Source organism: Medicago sativa, chromosome 3 (genome assembly GCF_051527215.1).
Source record: "Medicago sativa cultivar Bolivia chromosome 3, Bolivia_mono, whole genome shotgun sequence".
Lineage (NCBI taxonomy): Eukaryota > Viridiplantae > Streptophyta > Magnoliopsida > Fabales > Fabaceae > Medicago > Medicago sativa.
In genome coordinates this window covers 83,865,815-83,887,394 of record NC_140751.1, presented here as the reverse complement: position 1 = coordinate 83,887,394, position 21,580 = coordinate 83,865,815, and the positions used below count along the sequence as shown (strand labels likewise).

General features: G+C 33.9%; 2 protein-coding genes across 2 annotated transcripts; one reads left to right on the top strand and one right to left on the bottom strand.

The window, feature by feature from the left end:
• The first annotated feature begins 818 nt into the window (after nucleotides 1-818).
• LOC146941103 (replication factor C subunit 3) lies at nucleotides 819-9,090 on the top strand. Its single transcript, XM_085754889.1, has 9 exons — nucleotides 819-1,929; nucleotides 2,027-2,243; nucleotides 3,224-3,303; nucleotides 3,398-3,557; nucleotides 5,871-5,952; nucleotides 7,034-7,163; nucleotides 7,246-7,309; nucleotides 7,392-7,460; nucleotides 8,798-9,090. Exons 1-9 carry the CDS (start codon nucleotides 1,764-1,766, stop codon nucleotides 8,895-8,897), a joined length of 1,068 nt encoding a protein of 355 aa, XP_085611015.1. The 5' UTR covers nucleotides 819-1,763; the 3' UTR covers nucleotides 8,898-9,090.
• Nucleotides 9,091-10,184: 1,094 nt separating this feature from the next.
• On the bottom strand, nucleotides 10,185-12,529 carry ATAF1 (NAC (No Apical Meristem) domain transcriptional regulator superfamily protein). The gene is made up of 3 exons (XM_085754890.1): nucleotides 12,228-12,529; nucleotides 11,792-12,066; nucleotides 10,185-11,289 (listed from the first exon to the last, which is right to left on the bottom strand). The coding sequence occupies exons 1-3, from the start codon at nucleotides 12,385-12,387 to the stop codon at nucleotides 10,864-10,866; spliced, it is 861 nt and encodes a 286-aa protein (XP_085611016.1). The 5' UTR covers nucleotides 12,388-12,529; the 3' UTR covers nucleotides 10,185-10,863.
• Nucleotides 12,530-21,580: the final 9,051 nt, after the last annotated feature.

Genomic DNA, 21,580 nt, shown 5'->3' with positions numbered 1-21,580 from the left:
ATGTGTGCGTATTTGAGAGTGGGGATCATTTTAAATACATCTTAAATGACGTGCATCCTCCCAAAAATAGTAGTGGTGTTGTACTTGTAGATAAGTGGGTGACGTTTTCGGACATGGGTCACATCGTTGCAACTTATTACAATAGGCTTGTAGTGAAGTTGACAAATCACGAAATCAGAACTTCAATATCTTTTTCCCAATTAGAGGGGTGCCACCGCTTAAGCAAAAAACCCCATCATGTATCTTGGCTTAATTCCCATTCATTTTGTTCTTTTTTTTAAAGATGGTCGTCCATTACCTCCATCATTTACGGAGTCAAGCATACACAAAAGTGAAGAGGCATCATTGTGGGAATTTAAGTATTTGGATCAACAAGCTAGATTTCGAGACCTCATAAACATGGAAAAAGGAGACAAACCGTCACTACTAACAAAGAGCCAAACCAATCCAATCCAATTTTGTGTGACACTTATGAAAAAGCAAAGGAAAAATTTCAAGTTATCACATAAGATGAAGATGATTCAATTTCACTTGATGCGATATGACCGATTTTTTGTTGGTGTTCATCCTTTTTTTGACGATATTATACCGACATATTTTTTGTGATCGATATTGTAAGCCCAATTTTTTTTTTTTGTCAATATATAACTAACATTATAAGTTATACGGATATATATAAATATATGACTTTTATGTGGTGGAACATGCACCTACATTTTTATTGGTTATTAATGTTTCCGTATTTAATATAAATATATGTATGTTTTATCAATAATCTACTCTACGTTTTATTTTATTTTATTCTCATATTTGATATTTCATAAACTTTTGTGAAGTTAAACATGTCTAAAGATGCACATATTGAAGCTCATGTCCGATGCTACTTGCTTTCAAAAAGATAATTAAGGTTCTTTTAACTCCGACCGACACTATGGACGAGTTAAGGACACAACTTAACAAATATTTTGTCTATCTTGGTGAAAATCATTATACATGTCATGTATTTGTTCGTATGCCATGTGTAAACCGAGGGCGTATAAAGATGAAGACACATGGAAAACGATTTATTTTCCTTGCGTTGTTCGTGACAATAACGACGTAAAATTTATGTTTAGGTCGATGGTTGAAAATAATATGTTATATCTTTGTGTTTGCTCCAATTGCACGTGTCAAGAATGTCGGGAGAGATTTCATGCAATGTTGTGTAATGTGTTGTTATTTACACCTACTACTGCACTTTTCTTGAATTTCAAACATTCGTGTAATTTTAATGAAATGTCGAATTGATTTAATTTTGGTCAATTATAAAAAATTATGTATTGTTCTTACTTATGAGTGATTATAATTGGTGTATAGGTTATACTACCTCTAAAATTGTTGTTTTGATTTACATGTAATAAATAGACTAAATTATGGCTTTGGTTCTTAAAACAAAACCCTGCTGTCCGTATAATTGATCTCAACGGCTGCCGCCGAAACCTAACCGACGACACTTATCTCGCCGATGAAGTTATATTGGTAATTTCTTGGTGTTTCATAAATATGGAACAAAACGGGCCCATAATAAGTAGCCACTACCCGGCCCAACAGTAACACACAAGATTGTTAGGGAAGACTGTGTTTTGAGCGGGAAACTTAGAAGCAAGTTCGATCTAATTCATAGCACATTTCTATTTTCTTACTGAAATTGAGAACGCAGTGACACAAAAAACAAAGCATAAACCATAGAAAAAGCAAGCTCTACTAGTTAGGGTTTAATAACCATGGCGGAGGAGACTTATCCTATGGACATCGACTTCACAGACAAGGGCAAAACCGTCATTGCCGCCGGTAACCCTTCCTTCGGTGGCAAAGCTTCGCTATGGGTTGAAAAGTATCGTCCTCAATCCCTCGACGATGTTGCAGCTCACCGCGACATTGTCGACACAAGTAACTCCCTTTCCCTCTCTAACTTCCCCTTTCATTTCTAGGGTTTATCATTTCTTCGGTGTGTTATTTATTGTTTGTTCAATTTTTGTGTGTTTAGTTGATAGGTTGACTACTGAGAATAGATTACCCCATCTGCTGTTGTATGGTCCTCCTGGAACGGGTAAAACATCGACGATTCTCGCGGTGGCGCGAAAATTATACGGTGCTCAGTATCATAATATGATTTTGGAACTGAATGCTTCAGATGATAGAGGAATTGATGTAGTTAGACAGCAGATTCAAGATTTTGCTAGCACTCAGAGTCTATCATTTGGGTTGTTTTCTCTTCCTAACTTCCTTTTGTGTGGGTGTTTTACTGTGTTGTTTTTGTGACTGCATAATAGATGGTGTTTTGTAGTTTATATCATTGCCTTATGTAGTAAATTTGCATGTCAAATTTGAGGTTCTTTGACTTGATTTGTTGTTATGGTGCGATTGTGTTAGCCATACCGTGAAATGTGCTTCGATTTAACTTTGTGTCGAATAAGGAGACAATTACTATAAATCTCCATTTATCCATGCTTTCCTTGTTCAACTTCAATGAAATTTTCCCGTTTACTTTGTAAAAACTTTTTCTGATTTCATTTTCTAAAATACGTGTTCATTTTAACTTGCTCATAAAGAGATACTTGACTTTTGAAATGAACCATTGTGATGGGGAGAAGATAAAATGTTAGTTAGGGATGAATCATTTTTGAAAATACTGAAAACAGTTCTTTTGGCATTTTCATTGGTTCCAAAATATGCACACTTGTTCATTTTAAGAGTCTAGTATCTCCTTGTTAGCAAGTACAACTAACACAAATTTTAGGAAATCAAAATAAAAAATGTTTTCACAAAGTAAACGGGGCCAGAGTTCAGCAGTAATTAGCGTGGTCTTTATTTTCTATATCATTCCATCAGCCAATGCGGAGGTTCTATATCTATCTTCTTTCTGAATACCGGATAATTCGGGCATTTTTATTGTAAACTATTTCTCCCCTTTAAGCTGATATCAACACTTAAACATTAAAGACGATACAAGGATAGTTATATGATTCCTCATGTCCATGTCAATTTTCAGACATGATGGTTTTTATTTTTAAAAGAGTTGTTATTTATTGTTGTTTTGTTCCCTTTCTGCTTGCATGTGCTTTTGATTGGGAAGCTACATGATAAAAGTGAAACAAGAATTTGGGATTTCTGTTGTTTTTGCAAGTGCACTGTAATTGCAACCTCAACTTTTCTAACTATCAAAGATTGTTTTTTTGTTTAGCGTCAAACCCTCTGTAAAACTGGTCTTGTTAGATGAAGCAGATGCCATGACTAAGGATGCCCAATTTGCGTTACGTAGAGGTGTGCACTAAATTTTATACTTTGATCTAGCTTACGTATATAGCATCAATCCAGTTTCTTGACCTATAACACTCTTCATATTCTTTTGATACAGTCATCGAGAAATATACAAAGAGCACTAGGTTTGCACTTATCTGTAATCATGTAAACAAGATTATCCCAGCACTGCAATCAAGATGCACCCGGTTTCGGTTTGCCCCTCTTGATGCTGTCCATGTCACTGAGAGACTGAAACATGTTATCAATGCTGAAAGGTATGTTTCCCTGTCTGTTATTACTTACTTATTATAGTCTGCTTGTTTTAGTTTTAGTTTGAAGATGTCTTTTGTTAAGCTACATTCTCATTTTGTTGAGCTACATTCTCACGATGGGCGGGTAAACACCCGTATTTTTGGGATTGGGTTTGGGTAATTACCCGCAAATAGGGGTGGGAATAGGCCAGGCCGCTCGTCGTGGGCCTATGGCTCGGCCTACTAAAAGCTCGGCTCGGCCTAACTCGTTTAATAAATGGGTCAAGCTTGAGCTTTTTAAAAAGCCTATTAATTTAATTAGGCCAGGCTTAGGCTTATAAAAAGCCTATCAAGCCTACCAGGCCGGTCGGTATACTAGTATATTACATTTTTCCATATATATATATATATATATATATATATATATATATATATATATATATATCAAAAAGAATTACTGATCCTTCAAATTCTCATACCACAATTATTATTTTGTATGACATTGCTATTGAAATATTTATATATATTTGTGTTAACTATTAAGGCTTGCTACTAATATGCCTAAGGTCAATATAGTTATTAGATTAAGTTTGAAATTGAAATCTTTGCTGTTATAGACATGATTACTCTTGAGTTTCTATCCATCTATAAATTTTACAATTGTGTTTCATTAGTTTAATCGTATCTAACTAATGTTTTATCTCTATATTAAGTACGTTGCACAAATTGAAAGGAAAAAAAATTGATGAGCAGACTTCTGTTTGAAATTTGTAACACAAACTAGGCTTTTAAACGAGGCTAATAGGCCGAGACCAAACTTTTAAAAAGGCCAGGCCAGACTTAAAATAAAGCCTTTGACAGGTAAAAGGCCAAGACTTAGGCCTTAGTTTTTTTCAACTAGGCCTAGCCTATTTAAGCAAAGCTCGGCTCGGCCCGGCTCATTCCCACCCCTACTCGCAAATTTGAATGGGTGTGGTGCGGGTGTGGGTACTCTAGTGCCCAGTCCGCCCCGCAGCCCGCACACTATATAGACTACACTTATGATTCAATATGATACTATGAATTAGTTAATTAATCCTAAGTCTTTGATATTTATTGTAATATGCACTTTCTTTTAGTGGAATATTGTAATATGCACTAGTTTTTTATACTTTAGATGCTTTTTATTTGGTTAAATACTATGATGTGTAATAGGAGGGGTAACCTTGGCTCAAGTTTGGTAAAGTTGTTGTCATGTGACCGTAAGGTCACGGGTTCAAGTCTTGGAAACAGCCTCTTGTGTAAAAACAGGGTAAGGCTGCGTACAATACACCAAATGGTGGGACCCCTTCCCGGACCCTACATATGCGGGAGCTTCAAAGTGCACTTAGGGTTGCCCTTTTTTACTATGATGTGTAATATTTTATAAGTTGGTTTGAAAGATTTTTGATCATATTTTGATTACGTTGTGATGTTTTTTGTTATTTATTAAAGTGTGGGTATTTTTTATTAACGCGGGTATGGGGATGGGCACAGTAGTAAGTACCCTGCCGAAAGGGTACCCTGTGCCACATACAGATCCCTTTGCCTTCAATCCATTATAGCATATTATTATCGAGTGTCCTTAAATGGTTGCAGTTTTACTACTTCTTCATTTATTTGAATAGATATGAGTATTCGTAATTGAAAAACACTACATCGTTGAATGCAAACCATAATACGAGAAGTTTGCATCGAACTTTCATTTTATATATATTTTTTAAATATACGCTGATTCTTAACTTCATGTGTATATTCTCTTCATTATTCAGGAAGTTTAATTGTGGCTTGCATGGCCACAAGTTATACTAATATTATATGTTCATGTGATTATTATATGCCTGCTCAAAAGTTTATAAAAATATTTATTCTATCTGGTATCTCTCTGTAATTGCATGTGCATTTCAACTGCTGGTATTCCAAATCATTAAATCATACTTATTCCTTTTAGTTGATTAGTCTGATTGAAGTCTTAATGCTAAAAGTCATCTTACTTCTAGTTATTAAGTTACTAAGGAGTCTTGTAGATTTTCTAAAATGTTGTGAGGATTGAGGAACCATTAAGTGATAGTGTGGTACATGCAGTAAAACTTACCATGTGAATCACATACTGTCTTTTAATGTCAAATGGAAGCATAATATTGGAAATATGGAAGATGGTAATACATGCTGATCTGGTTCCTTTGAAATGTCTCACTTCTTGGCTGTTGCTACTAGATAATCATTCCACTTTTTTTATAACAGTCGAAACATTGTTATTCCATTTTGGGATTGGTAACTTGCAATGTGCTGATGACTAACGATTTTGAGTTTTACTAGGCTTGATGTTCAAGACAGTGGCTTATCTGCTCTTGTTCGGCTTAGCAATGGTGATATGAGAAAGGCACTGAATATTCTTCAGGTGGTTTCTTAAGCCTTAAGTTTTCTTATTTACAAATCTAGTACAGCTTGTCCTTTTCTTAATATCTTCATATAAAGGAGTAGTTGTATTTGTTGTGGAGAATCAAACTATTTTGTGGCAATGAGTACTAGTACTACTTAGTTTTAGTATCTAACCCCCTTTCGCTTGCATTCACACACAATGGTGTCTTGTCTGAAACAAAAATCAGGGAAGCTTGTTATAACATGGTAAAGTCTCGAGACAACATCCATTTAAAGGACTAGTTGTATTTGTTGTGGAGAATCAAACTATTTTGTGGCAATGAGTACTAGTACTACTTAGTTTTAGTATCTAACCCCCTTTCGCTTGCATTCACACACAATGGTGTCTTGTCTGAAACAAAAATCAGGGAAGCTTGTTATAACATGGTAAAGTCTCGAGACAACATCCATTTAAAGGACTAGTTGTATTTGTTGTGGAGAATCAAACTATTTTGTGGGAATGAGTACCAGTACTACTCAGTTTTAGTATCTAACCCCATGTCGTGTGCATTGACACACTTCGGTATCTTGACTGAAACAAAAATTACGGTAGCTATATATACACGGTAAAGTCCTGAGTCAACAAGTGTGCTAATTTTAATATTTTCACTCAAAGATGAAATACATGATTTGAGACTATTTGATTCTTGAATAACTTCTGTACTATGGACTATTTAGAGTTATCTACTTCAATAGCTAGTAATATATATTACTATTAAATTATATATCCTGAATTCGGTACATGGTCTTATGATAAATGCCTTGTAAATTTGTGTTTCTTTTGATGTCAAATAAGCCTAAACGATAAATGCTTATAGAAGAAACATCTTCCTTGAGTTTTTTTTTTTTTTCCATTTATTATTGTTATTATTATTTTAGTTGGTTCCAAATCTGAGCGCAATTTTTCTCAAAGTTTGATTGTTTCTTGCATGGCTCTGTATTATGCAAGTTTCAGAACAGCTCTTAAATATGGAAAGTGTGATGATTTATTATATCCTGAATTATTGTGTCTTTGTATGAATGAATCCTAAATGACATTTTTTTGCTTTGATATTTTGCAGTCAACTCATATGGCCTCTCAGCAGATTACTGAAGAAGCCGTTTATCTTTGCACTGGAAATCCACTGCCCAAAGACATTGAGCAAATATCTTACTGGCTTCTAAATGAACAATATTCAGAAAGCTTTAAAAGTATTCACTATTACTTTTATCCCTTTATAGATGGATTTGATATTTATTACCATTTTATAATTCTTGCATTAATTTCAAACAGGAATATATGATATGAAAACAAGGAAAGGACTGGCTCTGATTGATATCGTAAGAGAAGTGACAATGTGAGTCTTATATATCATCCTAACATCCAACTACCTGGTAATTTATTTTATTGATCTTATTTACACTTTGTTGTTGTCACAGGTTTGTCTTCAAGATTAACATGCCGCCAGCCGTTCGAGTGCAGTTGGTGAATGATTTGGCTGACATAGAGTATGTATTTCTGCCTGCTTTTTTATGTGCTATTCTCCTTATGCTTGACCCGACAAACATGTCTTTCATCAATGTTTATCTATTTGTTAAAAAATATATTATAACTATTTGTAAGGCTGAGAGAAAGTGGTATCTTATTGCTGGGAACAGGGAACAATCCACGCTGACTACAAACAATGGCAGCACTCAATGATCTGCCTACCTCCCAATGCCAAAAGGCCCTAATTCGCTCAATTAACAAGATAGATTGCACTCTAAGGCTCCCCTCTTAAGCAACATGCCTTGCTTTCTAACTACCCAACTGACTCTTATTAGGCTATGAAAGGAAAATAGGCTCCTCAGGCCTGTACATATGTAAGGCCTTTAAATAAGCTTTTAGGTTAAGTCAATCTGTTACTGCTTTGGAAAATAATGAGTAGCCTGAACCTCAACTGGAAAGGACATAAATACCTATCTTAGGTAACAAATCGGGCTATGGCCAACACTTGCAAAAAAACTTGAGCTTATGTGGGCGATGTTTAAATTGGCATAGCCTGATTCCTTTTTGAACAACCACAATCATGAAAGAACAGAACAATAATTTGGCTAAGATTATCTGATAGAAGATAAATTACATTTTCCTTTGCCGCCCCCCCCCCCCCCCCGTTTTATGCAACTGGATATCAGATTCTTAAACCGGTACATGTATACGTAGCTGTACTCTGCTGAGACTATATATATATGCATAGATTACATATCTTAAATTTGCAGAAAGTGGGAAGAGCTACTATGCAACTGGATATCAGATTCTTAAACCGGTACATGTATACGTAGCTGTACTCTGCTGAGACTATATATATGCATAGATTACATATCTTAAATTTGCAGAAAGTGGGAAGAGCTACTAATAGTTGTACTGCATGCAATATGGTATTGAAATCACACTATAAATTCACTAGCAGCAAATCCTGAATGACCATTTGTACACCTACTTATGTGCTTTGTCGTTCTCACGCGTCTAGGCAGTAGATACTAGATATGTAGCATGGATCTTTAGTAATTTATGAAAATGCCCGGAATATAGACATATCCCCTGTTCTTTCTCCTCACCCCACTTCAGACTTAATGTCCCGTTGCAGCGTCGTCCTTCTTTTCAGTGGCCGAGTGCCTGAAATTTGGCTTCATCTGACCAGTCGTTATGTATGTGCTAGACATCATCACATGATCTTGTAACATAGATGTGTAAATATAATATGAATTTTACTCATAAACATGGATCAATGATGGCCTGTTTTCTTTCTGGTTCTTAGAAATATATGTGTGCTTATCATAATTGGAATAAAATTTCATTGTTGCAGGTACAGATTAAGTTTTGGGTGCAACGATAAGCTTCAGCTTGGATCAGTTGTTGCTACATTTACACGTGCTAGATCTGCAATGGTTGCAGCTGCTGCATAACCTTCACCTGAATATGATGGTGCACTGATGTGTTACATTCTTAAAAGCATGTATATTCCTAATTTATGTGCACCGAGATATTTCCGTTGTACATCGTAGAAGGAGGCATCAGGATGGTGCTAACAGCCTAATACTGGTGTAAAATCGTTTGGTTATGTTGACTGCTCTGATGGTGCATGTTTCGTTTGTTTAACTTTTGGAGATCAAATTAAATTTTATAAAATTGAACCGAGAGAAATGGGGCTTAATGGGACAGGACGAATTGTGAAAGACTAATGGTATAAATATCACAAACACTAGGAATTGTTTCTTTTTAACATTCATTTGAGGGATTAAATGAGTTGATATCAGTTGAGAGACGAAAATAATTGTTTCTTTTAACTGTTTTTTCTAGGCGAATAGACTGCAACAGAGCTCGAAAACAAAATTTTGCTCAAAAACAATTTTTCGTGGTTTTTACTGAAACGTTTTAAAAGATATTGTTATGAATAAACAAATTGCTATTGAAAAGGTTAATTATTTTGCTTTAGAATGAATTGAATGTACAGTTTTTTTATAAAATATTTTTAGATTTAAATCATTTGATGCTTTTTTGTTGGTATGTTTGATAATATTGCATTTCCAATAAATTCTCACTGTTTAAATTCTAATTTCTTTTGTCAAAAAAAAAAAAAAATTCTAATTTCTAAATTATGAGGATTAGTCTCTTCCTTAGACACATTTTGAACCATTCTACTAAATTTATCCTAATATATACAACACGGTTAAATTTCTCATCCCCAAAATAATAATGGTCATATGTAACGACCTTCGAATTTTTTTGTTAACTCGAACATTCATGCATTTTCTCAACAAAGTCTTGTATAGACTCAACATAAACAGAAATAGTTGATACCTAAAAAATTTTGAATTTAAAACTTAAGTACAGAAATCAACCTCATCGGACCGACCTTTGACATTTTAATTTATTAAAAAAGTTATTCAGAGAGATATTATAATACTGTTATTTTTTAATAGATAGATGAAGCAACAAACTCATTATAACCTCACGCACACAATAGAGTTACCAGAATTCGAACCTCCTCGTAATGCAAACTTAACAATTTCGACAAAAAATTGAAGTAGGACATGTGAACATTAAGATATTGTTATTAGATGCATTTTATTTCAAAATTAACTACTTGAATTACATATTCATTTCCATATAACCGTTTTAAACTATCAACTGCATTCTAATAGTATTTTTTTTAGCAATATAGCAGTATTATTAAAAAGCCAAACATAAAATTGGTACTAAAAAGGCAAATATGAAATTAAGAAATACACAACATAATAAGTGTCGCAGTAAACGACATAAAAAAAAGAGAGAAAAGGGGCAGTCCTATTGATACTATTTTCTTTCACTAGACTACTACTAATTATGAAGAGTAGAAAATGCATACTGAGATATATTAATCAAGGATGTCGTAATTGACATTCTATCACATGAACATGCTCTGTGCCCTATCTACTTCCTACAATAACTATATGCACATGCTAATCCTAGAGACAGGTAAAATATGCACCGGTTCATCCACATTATATAGGGACGTACCAAAACAGTGCACAATATCTCTCAAAAAAAAAAAAAAAAACAGTGCACAATAGTAGCCCCGACACATGCATTTGCAGCTTCATTTTGTCTTAAACTTTCCCTTTTCCATAATTTTCTCTGGCTTGGACTTGGGAAAATTTAATCCATAACAATATTGTATGGACACACTTGCACAGGTACACTCATAGACATTCGTCTCGTGCTACCGTGCAATGCATCTGTGTGATACCGTGTATGTATGTTTGGATTGACCATAAGATTGACAGAATCATGGTGGCACCCGGCATGTTGGATTGACAGTAAGATTAACAGAACCAAGATGATATCATGATTTTGTCAAACTCCTGACCAATGTACTTTGTCTTTCAATGCTCAAAAGGTTTTGGGCAAGTACATGAACATATCTTGCAATGGATTAGTATTTTGGAAGCCAAAACCAGTGTTCAGGGTGGCATCCACGTAATTATAAGGAAATTCAAGGTTCTTCTCCCATTCATTCCACTTAGGCTCACTCTGCACCTCACTTGCAAACTCCGGTGATACCACGTGCTCCGAACAGCTCGAATCGGTGTGCAGCTTAGGAATCGAATCTGATGTGTCAAAGTACATGTAATCCCTAATTCCAGCCGTAGTTTGCGGCGGAGGATGTGGCGGAAGACCACCTCCACGTGTCACGATCTCCGGCTTCCTGTCTTCGATTTCAGAATGTTCTGTTTTTCGGTTAACAACACCGTTGCTTGGTTGTTTCTCAATTGTGCCCTTCTTGTTGTAAATACGGCAAAGCACCCAATCATCCAACTGTAAAATCAGAACCATTTAATCAATTTCATGTTTTTCTAAGGAAAATAAATCCAAATATTTAACATAATAAAAGACTAAATACTATTTCCTAATAAAATTCAAGTCAAACTTCAAACAGATAAATAAATTCTATAAATGGAAAATAATACTTAATAAGTGGTTGGCAGATGACTTTCAATATTATCTCATTAATTGTCTGATTTAATGTGATGTTACTATTCTTCATTTTGGAAATAATGTGATGTGATGTTAATACTTAGGATCCGAAAATCAGCCACAAAGTATATCAATCAAGAGTTATCAACTAGTGAAGGTTCCTTGGTGTAGTTATCACACATAATAAAAAAGTGTAACCACATTTGCTTCAACCAAATCATTGATTGGTCCAAATTAAAAGACAGGGGACCCAAGGGCCAAAATGGTAGTTTTCAACAAATATCACAAAACTTTGATCTTAATTCTAAAAATTAGAAGGGTAAATGCGAATATTTATTTATACCCTTAAGCTGTTCTTTTTGCGAATGGTGCGATCTACATCAGCCAAACGATACTCGTGCATGATCCAATTGGTTTTATCACCTTTAGGTGCTTTACCCGCGTAAAACACCAAAGCTTTCTTGATTCCAACCGGTTTAGGGTGACCTATTGGTTTATCCGCCCCGGTTGCCTTCCAATATCCAGACCCAGCCGCCCGGTTCGGCCTTGAACCGTTTGGGTACTTTCTGTCTCGTGGCGAGAAAAAGTACCATTCCTTTTCTCCATAAGAAGCCATACCTATAAAATAACATAATATCAATAAAATTAAAATTTTATATTTAATTGAAAATACAATAGTTATACAAAAAGATCAAGCTTTTGTTTGATATCACTGTACATATGTCAAAATAAAATTTACAAGCTACAAAAAAGTAATTACAATGATCCATGTGATTTACCTGGGAGGTCCCAAGGATCATATTTATATAGATCAATTTCAGCGATGATCGGAACGGCGATAGGCTGCGACGTGCATTTGCGGCAGAGATAGTGCATCACGAGCTCCTCATCCGTTGGATGGAATCTGAAGCCCGGTGGTAATTGAAGCTCGGATGCCATTGTTTTTTCCGCTATGATTGCTAAACTTAATAATTTGCTAGTAAGATTTGATTTTGGAATTAATCAAAATCAAAATATATTGTATGGTTCTCCCTAGTTTATGAAATGAAGAATACTAAGAAGAACTACGGTGGCGGCGCTTGAAACTTATCACATAAGGGAGAGACGTGTATTTATAGGCAACAAAAGAGGTGACACGTGCTTGTAGTAGCTAGTTTTTTCTAGAATACACGTGAACGATAACGTAGCTGATAAGCGTGAAATATGTAGGGCCAAAAATATTTACATAAAGTTCTGAAATTAATCACTCCACACCAAGTGTTATTTTAATATTAAAATATTTAGAATTCGAATCTTATTACCGTAGGAGTCCATAGTTACGGTTAACAGAAAATGTCACTTTTATTTTGGCATTATATTCCCATTCGGATTCCTTCTACACTACATACACATTCTAGTTTTATTTTGTAATAATATAATAACCTTTTTAAAATTAATTTTGCGGTGAAAGGAGATTTTTTAGATTGACAAAAATATAACAACCATAGAAATTTGCATATATAGACGATTAAACTCCGATATGTTGATATTTTTGTTGAGCGCTACAACTTATAGACTCTATTTCTATGGTTTTTTTTTCTTTTTTTCACAAAAGAAAAATTAACTTATTTCATTCATCAAAATAGTCATAATACATATTAAAACATAATCAAAAGTGTGATGACTTAATATAAAACAATGCCACTTTAGTTAACATACGAACAACACTGTTGACCTATCACCGATAAAACTTAATATAAAGTATGGTAAAAACGAAGTAACTTCCTACAAGCTATCATAATATGTTCAAATTTTTACTTGTGATCAAGTTTACTCAAAATACCATCGACCATTGTCTTGTCGTCGACCATTATCCATTTCATAACTGTTTTTTGGTAGATCACTTCTTACCATATTTTTTTTGGTCAAGTACACTTCTTACCATTTTTAATCTACGGTAACCGGGTAAGTTTTATGACTTAGTATTATGTTTGAAAAAATATAATCGTTATTGGGTGGAATGAGAGTGACGAGTGTCAGGCTAAGAAGTGTGATGCGTGCGTGTAAGTGGGACCCACGGGGGAGGTGATATTGTCACTGCTTACGACATAAGTTTTGGAAGGTGGTGTGAGACAGTCGCTGGGGCCACCGTCGTTGTTCAAGTTGGAGTCGGCGCGTTGTTTTTGACATTTTGTACGTAGAAGAATTTCATTCAACTGTGGATTGGATGTACACGTGGCACTGAAACGTGCATTTTCGTTGGATCATCTATTGGCGTGATTTATGATTTGTACCTTTCTTTTCTTCCATAACATCTGTCCCCACCGAACCGCGTTAATCTCCTGCGGCTCTTGTCCCTTCATTTTGTTTTACCTCCCTTTTCGTCATTTTATGGTCTTTAATGTGAAAATTCCTACTACTTTTGTTATGACCGCCGTAAAATAAAAGTAAAATGTTTTCATATGTTTTAATTTAACAATAAAAAAATGTTAAAATTAGTAGGCAAGATGTTGTAATTAAGATTTGAACTCAGGTCCCTTCATTTATGTATAGGTTTCAATAATTATTTATTGATTCTTGTTTAGACCTATTTGAGATACGTAGATTTTTAAAGTTCTTGATTTGCATATTGGAGAAAGAGAAAGTCTGGGCCCCAAACACAAATAAAAATGACTTGAGCGCACACACATGGATAAGAAATTTTTAGACAAAAGTAAACAATGATGTGACTATTTTTTTTAATTCTCTTCATTTATGTATGTATGCCCAAATATTTTTTATTTGGGTTTGTGTCTATGTAAGAATTGCTCTTGGAGAACTTAAGGATAGTTTTAAATCCATGTAAATCATATTTGATTGAATTCAAACATATTGATTGTTAGTATGAAGATCCAAGTTTCAGTGGGTGTTGACTTGGTTTGGGGTCATGACGCCGCGTTCAAATGAATGGTTTTGGCTCGAAAGAGAATTTAAGGCTTGCTATTTTTTTTGCGGGGAGCGAGATAGATCTTGGATCGCCTCTGTGTTAGCAAATAATTCATACGTCAGTTTAGATGCTCTAAACACTCACTTTTTTCTGCTTTGTGTTGATGTCGGATTGTTTGGCTCAAAAGAGACGTTATGCTTGTTGCAATGAGTTGTTGGTTCTTGGATTCGTTTCCATGTAGACGGTTGGTCCATACTCCTCACTTTAAATGTCCACTAGTGTTGTTTTTATTCTTTAGTGTCACCAAATTGGGTTGACATACAGTGAATTTACTGAGTTAGGTCTATCTCTCCCCCATTTTTCTGTATTTTTTTGTATTTCTTTTGAACTTTTTCCCGACAAGGATTAAAAACGGCAAGATATCCCCCATTTTTTTCTATTTTTTTTCATTGTACTATTGATTTATCAATTTTTTTTATCATTTTATCTATTTTAAAAATTGAATTGCGGAGTGCTCAAAACTTCACTCCATATTTTTGTTATCTTCTGTCATTTGAATTATATTTACGCGATTAACGGTTTTTTTTTATAAACTTCTTTTTTTCGGTGATTGGGGTTTTAACATCACATTTCGCATATATTATGTATCGTTCCTATCAACTCGAGTTAAACTCACGAGGACTTTTCTTTGATCAACTAATTCCTCATAAAGACTTTAATCGAGTTATATATTATTGAGCTACATATAATATTTGGAAGAGTTTAATTAATATACTTTGTCTATATGTATAATTATTTTATATATACATCTAATGATATTTTGTTACATCAATAATAAATATGACAACCTATGTGTTTTCATATTTATTGATTAATGCGACAACACATCATTAGATGAATGTAAAATAATTATACAATTACTACCAAAAAAATAATTATACAATAAAGAGTATAATAATTAAATTCTACTGTATTTGATAGGTATGCGGTCAACTGTTTTTATAAAGAAAAATATGGGTTTCTAATTAGGCTTTGATATATGTTGATTGAGTTGTACCATAAAAAAATTATGTTGATTGAGTGGGTGAGGAATATTTACGTGATCAATTTAGGCAAAAGTAACTTATAGGGAATGTATTACTTCTTCTAAATGCATCTCATTGTATAACGCAATGGAAACTTTACTACTATACGTACTTTCTATGTAATGGGATGAGATAGTATATATTTTATACCTGGTTATATATGTTTGACAATATCAATATGCATCTCATTTCTATAACGCAATGGAAACTTTACTACTATACGTACTTTCTCTAATGAGATGAGATAGTATATATGTTATACCCGAGTTTAGATATGATTGACTATACAAATTTTTGAATTAGTACCATGTATTTATGAGCTTGTATGACAAAAATGATATGCATGTTTGGTAACAAATTGTTTTGGCTAGATGAAAACGACAAAACACTACTCCTGCATTCACAATTGTAAAATTTTGTGTTTAGATACAAATTAAAATATCTAACATCACAATATCAACACTGTTAGTTGAGTTAGGTTTTACAAACTATTTGGACAAACAATTTTTCCATAGTTAACTTATAACATGTTTTGATAAACTACTTCTTGTAATGTTTGAACTTATCGTTTATAACTTATAATTTATTTTGTTTGTATTTTTACCATTATCCTCAGCTACTTTAATTAATCATCTCTTCTAGATCGTAAATTCTTTATTGGTACTTGCAACTAGTTCTTAGTTGTTTAGGTATTTCTATACAGTTCATCCAAGTAATATAAGTTTTCATGCTTTACAGTTTCGTGACGTACTTATCATACAAAGTTTTTTTTAAAGATAATAAAACCTAATAATAATAAAAGTCGTTACAAAGATAATATTAAAATTTAAATTAATATAAGGATAATTTTGGCTATGTAATAAAATTTTAAATAGATCACATCCTCTCATGTCCGAAAAACTCCAACTTAGAGAGAAGCAAAATGCGAGTACGAAAAGGATTTTGCTCCTTCCCTCCTCTTTAAAAATTGAACTAAACACGTTAAAATAAAAATATTCCCTCTCATGCCTTTCAAAATTCTTGAACTAAACGAACCCTTAAAAATCAAAAAATATTATATTTTTCCTAAAAAAAGATAATAGTATTAAGTTTACGTGTTGGTGGCGAGATATGGTGAGGAGGCGGGGAGGTTGGCGGTTGGGGGACAGAGTGCTTCTTCTTGGTGGAGGGAGATAGCGAAGATTAGGGATGGGGTAGGAGATAGTGAGAGGGGCTGGTTTGCGGTAAGGGTGTCGAAGGTGATCGGGGATGGGAAAAATACCGTTTTGGTTGGATAGGTGGTTAGGAGGTACCCGTTGTGTAGGAGGTTTGCCCGGTTGTTTGATTTAGCGTCCGATAAGCTTTGTACGGTGTCAGGACATGTATCATAGAGGACGGGATGAGGGAGGTGATGCGTGGGGTTGGAGGAGAAGGTTGTGGGCGTGGGGAGGAGACCTTGCTAGGAGAGTGTAGGGATTTATTGGCTAATGTTTTTGTGCGGCCTAACGTTTCGACGAGGTGGCGAGTGGGATCCCGATATCCGTGACGGTTATACGATTAATGGTGCATATCATATTCGACAACTCTTGTTACTACCATGGACGGCGATGCTACAAGTGATCTTGTTTGGCACAAACAGTTCCTTTGAAGGTTTCATTAGTGGGTTGGAGATTGCCGAAAGACGGGTTGCCTACAAAAATCAACTTGCAAAGGCGCGGTTTGCTTCGGCCGATGATATTACGTGTGTGTACGGTTGCGGTATCGAGGAGTCGGCATCCCATTTATTTTTTCACTACAAGGAATTTGGTTCTTTATGGCGGTATATCGGATCGTGGATTGGGGTAGCTGGTGTTGATCCTCTCTCTATTAGAGAGCATTTCACTCAATTTATTAATTATACGAGTTACTCCGATAAACGTAAGTCTTTTCTTCAAATGATTTGGGTCGCTTGGTGTTTGGCTAATATGGAATGAACGCAACAACGGGATTTTCAATAACATAGAAATACCTATTAGCCAATTTGTTAGAAAAAGTAAAGTTTCATTCCTTTGGTGGCTAAAAGCTAGTAACGTTTCTTTTGTGTACGGTTCTCGAGAGATGGTGGTCGGACGCTTTGATGTGTTTGGGTATCGCTTTGACCTTTGGTTGACTTTATTTTGTATTGACATTCTTTTCTTGGGGTGCATTCCATGGTACACCTTGTACTAAGGAATGCTTACCGCCGTTGTTAATATATATATCCCATTTTAGTGTCTTCAAAAAAAAATAGTATTAAGTTTCTTATCCGATACACGCCAATCACATGATAAAAATATTTTATCACGTTACTTTCCTAATGATATTCAAATATTCTTATCCAACTCTTCTTTCCTGTTCCATCCTATTCGACGTGGAATATTAACAATTTTCCAAAAAATTAATTAATGTTCGAAATACTATTCAATGGTTGTTTTCAAAGTAATGATAAGGAAATCATTTTTTTGTATAGAAGGAAATCGTTTTATTTTTCTTATCCCTTCAATTAAAAAATAGAAGAGGGCTTGTTAATCCTAAGTTCGGTCTAAGTTAAATTGGATGTGATAAAAAAATTGTTTCATTTTGTTCAAACAGATTCACATAAATGATTAGTCATTAATGAAATTTATTAAATGTTTTAGTTTGAGAAATGTTAGAAGCACTCTTCTTCTAAAGAATCACTCTTATATTGAGTGAAGCTCGGTTCTCATCACTACATGTGGAATCTATTTTCAATATGTGGTATCACATAAACTTCATATAATAACAGAGTGAATGTTTGAAATAGTGTTAGAAAAAGAGTGTCTATAATGCCTCTTTTTAGTTTAATCCCTTACAACTAAAACTATAGGGTGCGTTTGTTTCGAACTTTAAAAAAAAATAGATTTTGTGTTAAAAGAATCTAGAGATTTTTTTTAGAGATTTTAAAAAAAAATCTGAAGTTATTTTTGTTTGCTTACCCATAAAAATCCATTTTAAGAAAAATGAGTTTCAACTTATATATGTGTTACCTCCTTGTTTTTGAAAAAATGGATTTTGAGAAAAGCTAATCCTAATAGCTTTTCATTTTAGGGTCAAAATAGATTTTTTTTGATAAAATGATTTTTCTAAAAATCCTAAACAAACACTTAAAAATGAAAAAAGTGATTTTTTTAAGGAAATTAAAAAATAAATTTTTTCTAAGAAAAATCTGAAACAAACGCAGCCATAGTCTCGTATGTAAGCAGCTAACAAAAAAATCATGGTCTCAAATGTAGACAAAAGTTTACTATAATCCTTATATTTAATGTCAATATTCCAAATTTATCCTTAAATTAAATCTACTATAACTAGTAATTATATCTCAATGCTTTCCATACTTTCTAAAGGACTTTCAGATGTACTCCTATAATTGAAGATATTTCAAAAAAAAGTTGTATAATTAAAGAGATGTGTTTTTTTCTTTTCATAATGACTTGAGTGTATTTAAACGGAAATTTTTTTTATCCGACCCGGTTGCCAAAAAAAATTCTAAATCCGACCCTTTCACATTTAAATACAGATTCGACCCCTTTCGGTATTTTTTTTGTTTGATTTGTCGTTTTCCTCATTACCTAGGTTTCAAACGGTAATGAGCCTCCTTTCGACACATGGCGAGGTTGGTACAAAGTGCGCAGGTTTAACTATTTTTTTTTACTATTTTTTTATTCATTACGCGGTTTGGAATTGCGGTAATGAATTTTAATTATTTTTTTCGTTTTTCCTCTTTTTGACACTATAAAAACACCATACTATTCATCCAAATTCACAATCATTTTTGCATACATTTCTACTTCTTTTGCATAGTAAAAATAGACATTAAAACAACAAAACTACTTAATTTTTTTACACGACGATTAATTTAAAAACATTTCATGTTTGATTGGTTGAACACATAATACATAACGATATTAACTACCGATTTTTAATGGTCGGACAATTTCTCCTAATATGACGGGATGCCGACACAACCCACACCGGTCCTCGCGTCGGTGTCCTTTCTTCCACCTCCTCGTCCATTTCGGTCTTAATGCGAGTATTATTGGGTCGACCTTTCTTTAGTCTTCGCATGTCCGGATTATGGCAAAGCTCGGGACCTTCGTATGGGGGCCAATAACTCTTGCCGTGGACTACTTTGAATGCTTTGTTGTAGATGGCGTAAACGTTCTCATTTTTGAACACATACGGAATAAGGGTTGTGTAGTCATGGTGAAAAGAAGAACACGCGGCTATGACATGGGAACAAGGCAAATGTAAGGCTTGATATTTCCCACAATCACACCACCCCGCTTGTAGGTTAACCTCAAAAGTTCCCATTGGCCTTCCCTCCCGTAGTTGACGGTCTCACGAACGAGAGAAGGTATACATCTCTCGGTCAAACTGTTCGACATGTTTAGTGTTTTTAAATTAATAAATTAATATTTATTACAATTATCATTAATATTTTTTTATTTGTTATTATTTGCATTTAATTTTAAAAAACATACATTGACCCAAAAAGAGGAAAAACGAACAAAAATTAAAATTCATTACCGCAATTCCAAACTGCGGTAATGAATAAAAAAAGTAAAAAAAAAATTAGTCAAACCGTCGCACCCCGTACCAACCGGCCATGTGTCGAAAGGAAGGCTCATTACCGCAATTTGAAACTGCGGTAATGAGGAAAACGACAAACCAAACAAAAAAAATACCCGAAAGGGGTCGAATCTGTATTTAAATGTGAAAGGGGGTCGATTTGGAAATTTTTTGGCAACAGGGTCGGATAAAAAAAAAATTCTATTTAAACCACTTTCTTAAAGGGTGTATTTTCTCTCTCTTACATATGAGGCCAAAAATTTACTTTGTTAAAGTAGATGTGAATGCTTCATTTTAGAAGTTAGAACATTGAATTCAGAAAATTGATTACATGTGTAGTTAGATTTGACGAAGGGTAAAGAAGTTAGGAGGAAAGTTCCCAAACCCAACCCTTTATTACTGTTTCTTATTTAAATTCTTATATTTTGTTTTTTTGTGTTTTCTCTGAACATCTTTTGTTGGGTCCAGTGTCACAAAAGAGATAACGACGTTTTTTTGGACAAAAGAGATAAGAATGTTAGGGGTAAGAAGGGCTTGGGTGGATGAATTTATCTGTTGCCGCATGGCTTTCGGTGTTCGGTGATTGTTAGTTCCCTTGCACATTCACCTTCAAGTGCTACACCTAAGCGGTTAAGTCCACTGGTCATGTTTTTCTAGGGTCCACCTTCGAGGATAACATTTCACTCAAATTCATGATGTGTGAGATTAGGTCCCGACCTACACAAAGGCACTCAAATTCATAATCTGAGCTTATTTTATGTTTGGAAAATGTTAAGACCATCCACAGTGGCCTGGACAGTCTTAACCATTAGATGTTAACTCATCCTGTGATACAAGCTAGTTAAAACTAAAAATAAATTAAAAAGTAAGCTTTTGTATTGAAAAGATAAAATTTCAAACTTTTAATATATTGAATGCACAATTTCTAATAAAAAGTTTACATGTTTAGTTTCTAAACTCAGACTTCATGACACAAGTTAACATTTTCCTTTAAAATATGGTACCTATTAGGTGCCTCTATTGAGGAGAAAAATTGGTGGAGTCTTATAAGAGTTGGAGTCTTACTTAAGACCTCAAATATTAAGTGAGACCTATACTTTTTTGTTATTAAAAAATTGAAATGTAATTGTATAAAATTATTGATAGTTGATTAGTGGATTCCACTAGAAATTTGTGAGATCTGGGTTGGAGGGATTGAGTACTTATTGCGTACTATTATTAAAAAATTATAAATGAATGATGTGTACACATGGTACCTATTTAAGTATCTAAAAATGAGGCTCTATTGTGGATCTTTCTGAGTATAAATTTTAGATCGAAGAAAACAGTTTTTAAATATTTAAGAAACTGCATGCAAAATGTTAAGATAAATTATCACGTTAGAAATGTGCCCTACCTAGTATGATCATATTTGTTTTGGTATACATATAATCTAAACTTATTTTATGTTTAAGAAATGCTAACACATGACCTTCATAAGAACAAAATTTAAGTAAAACAAAAGTAAAAATTTTCCATTAAGAAAAACCACTTTTAAATATTTAAAAAATTGAAT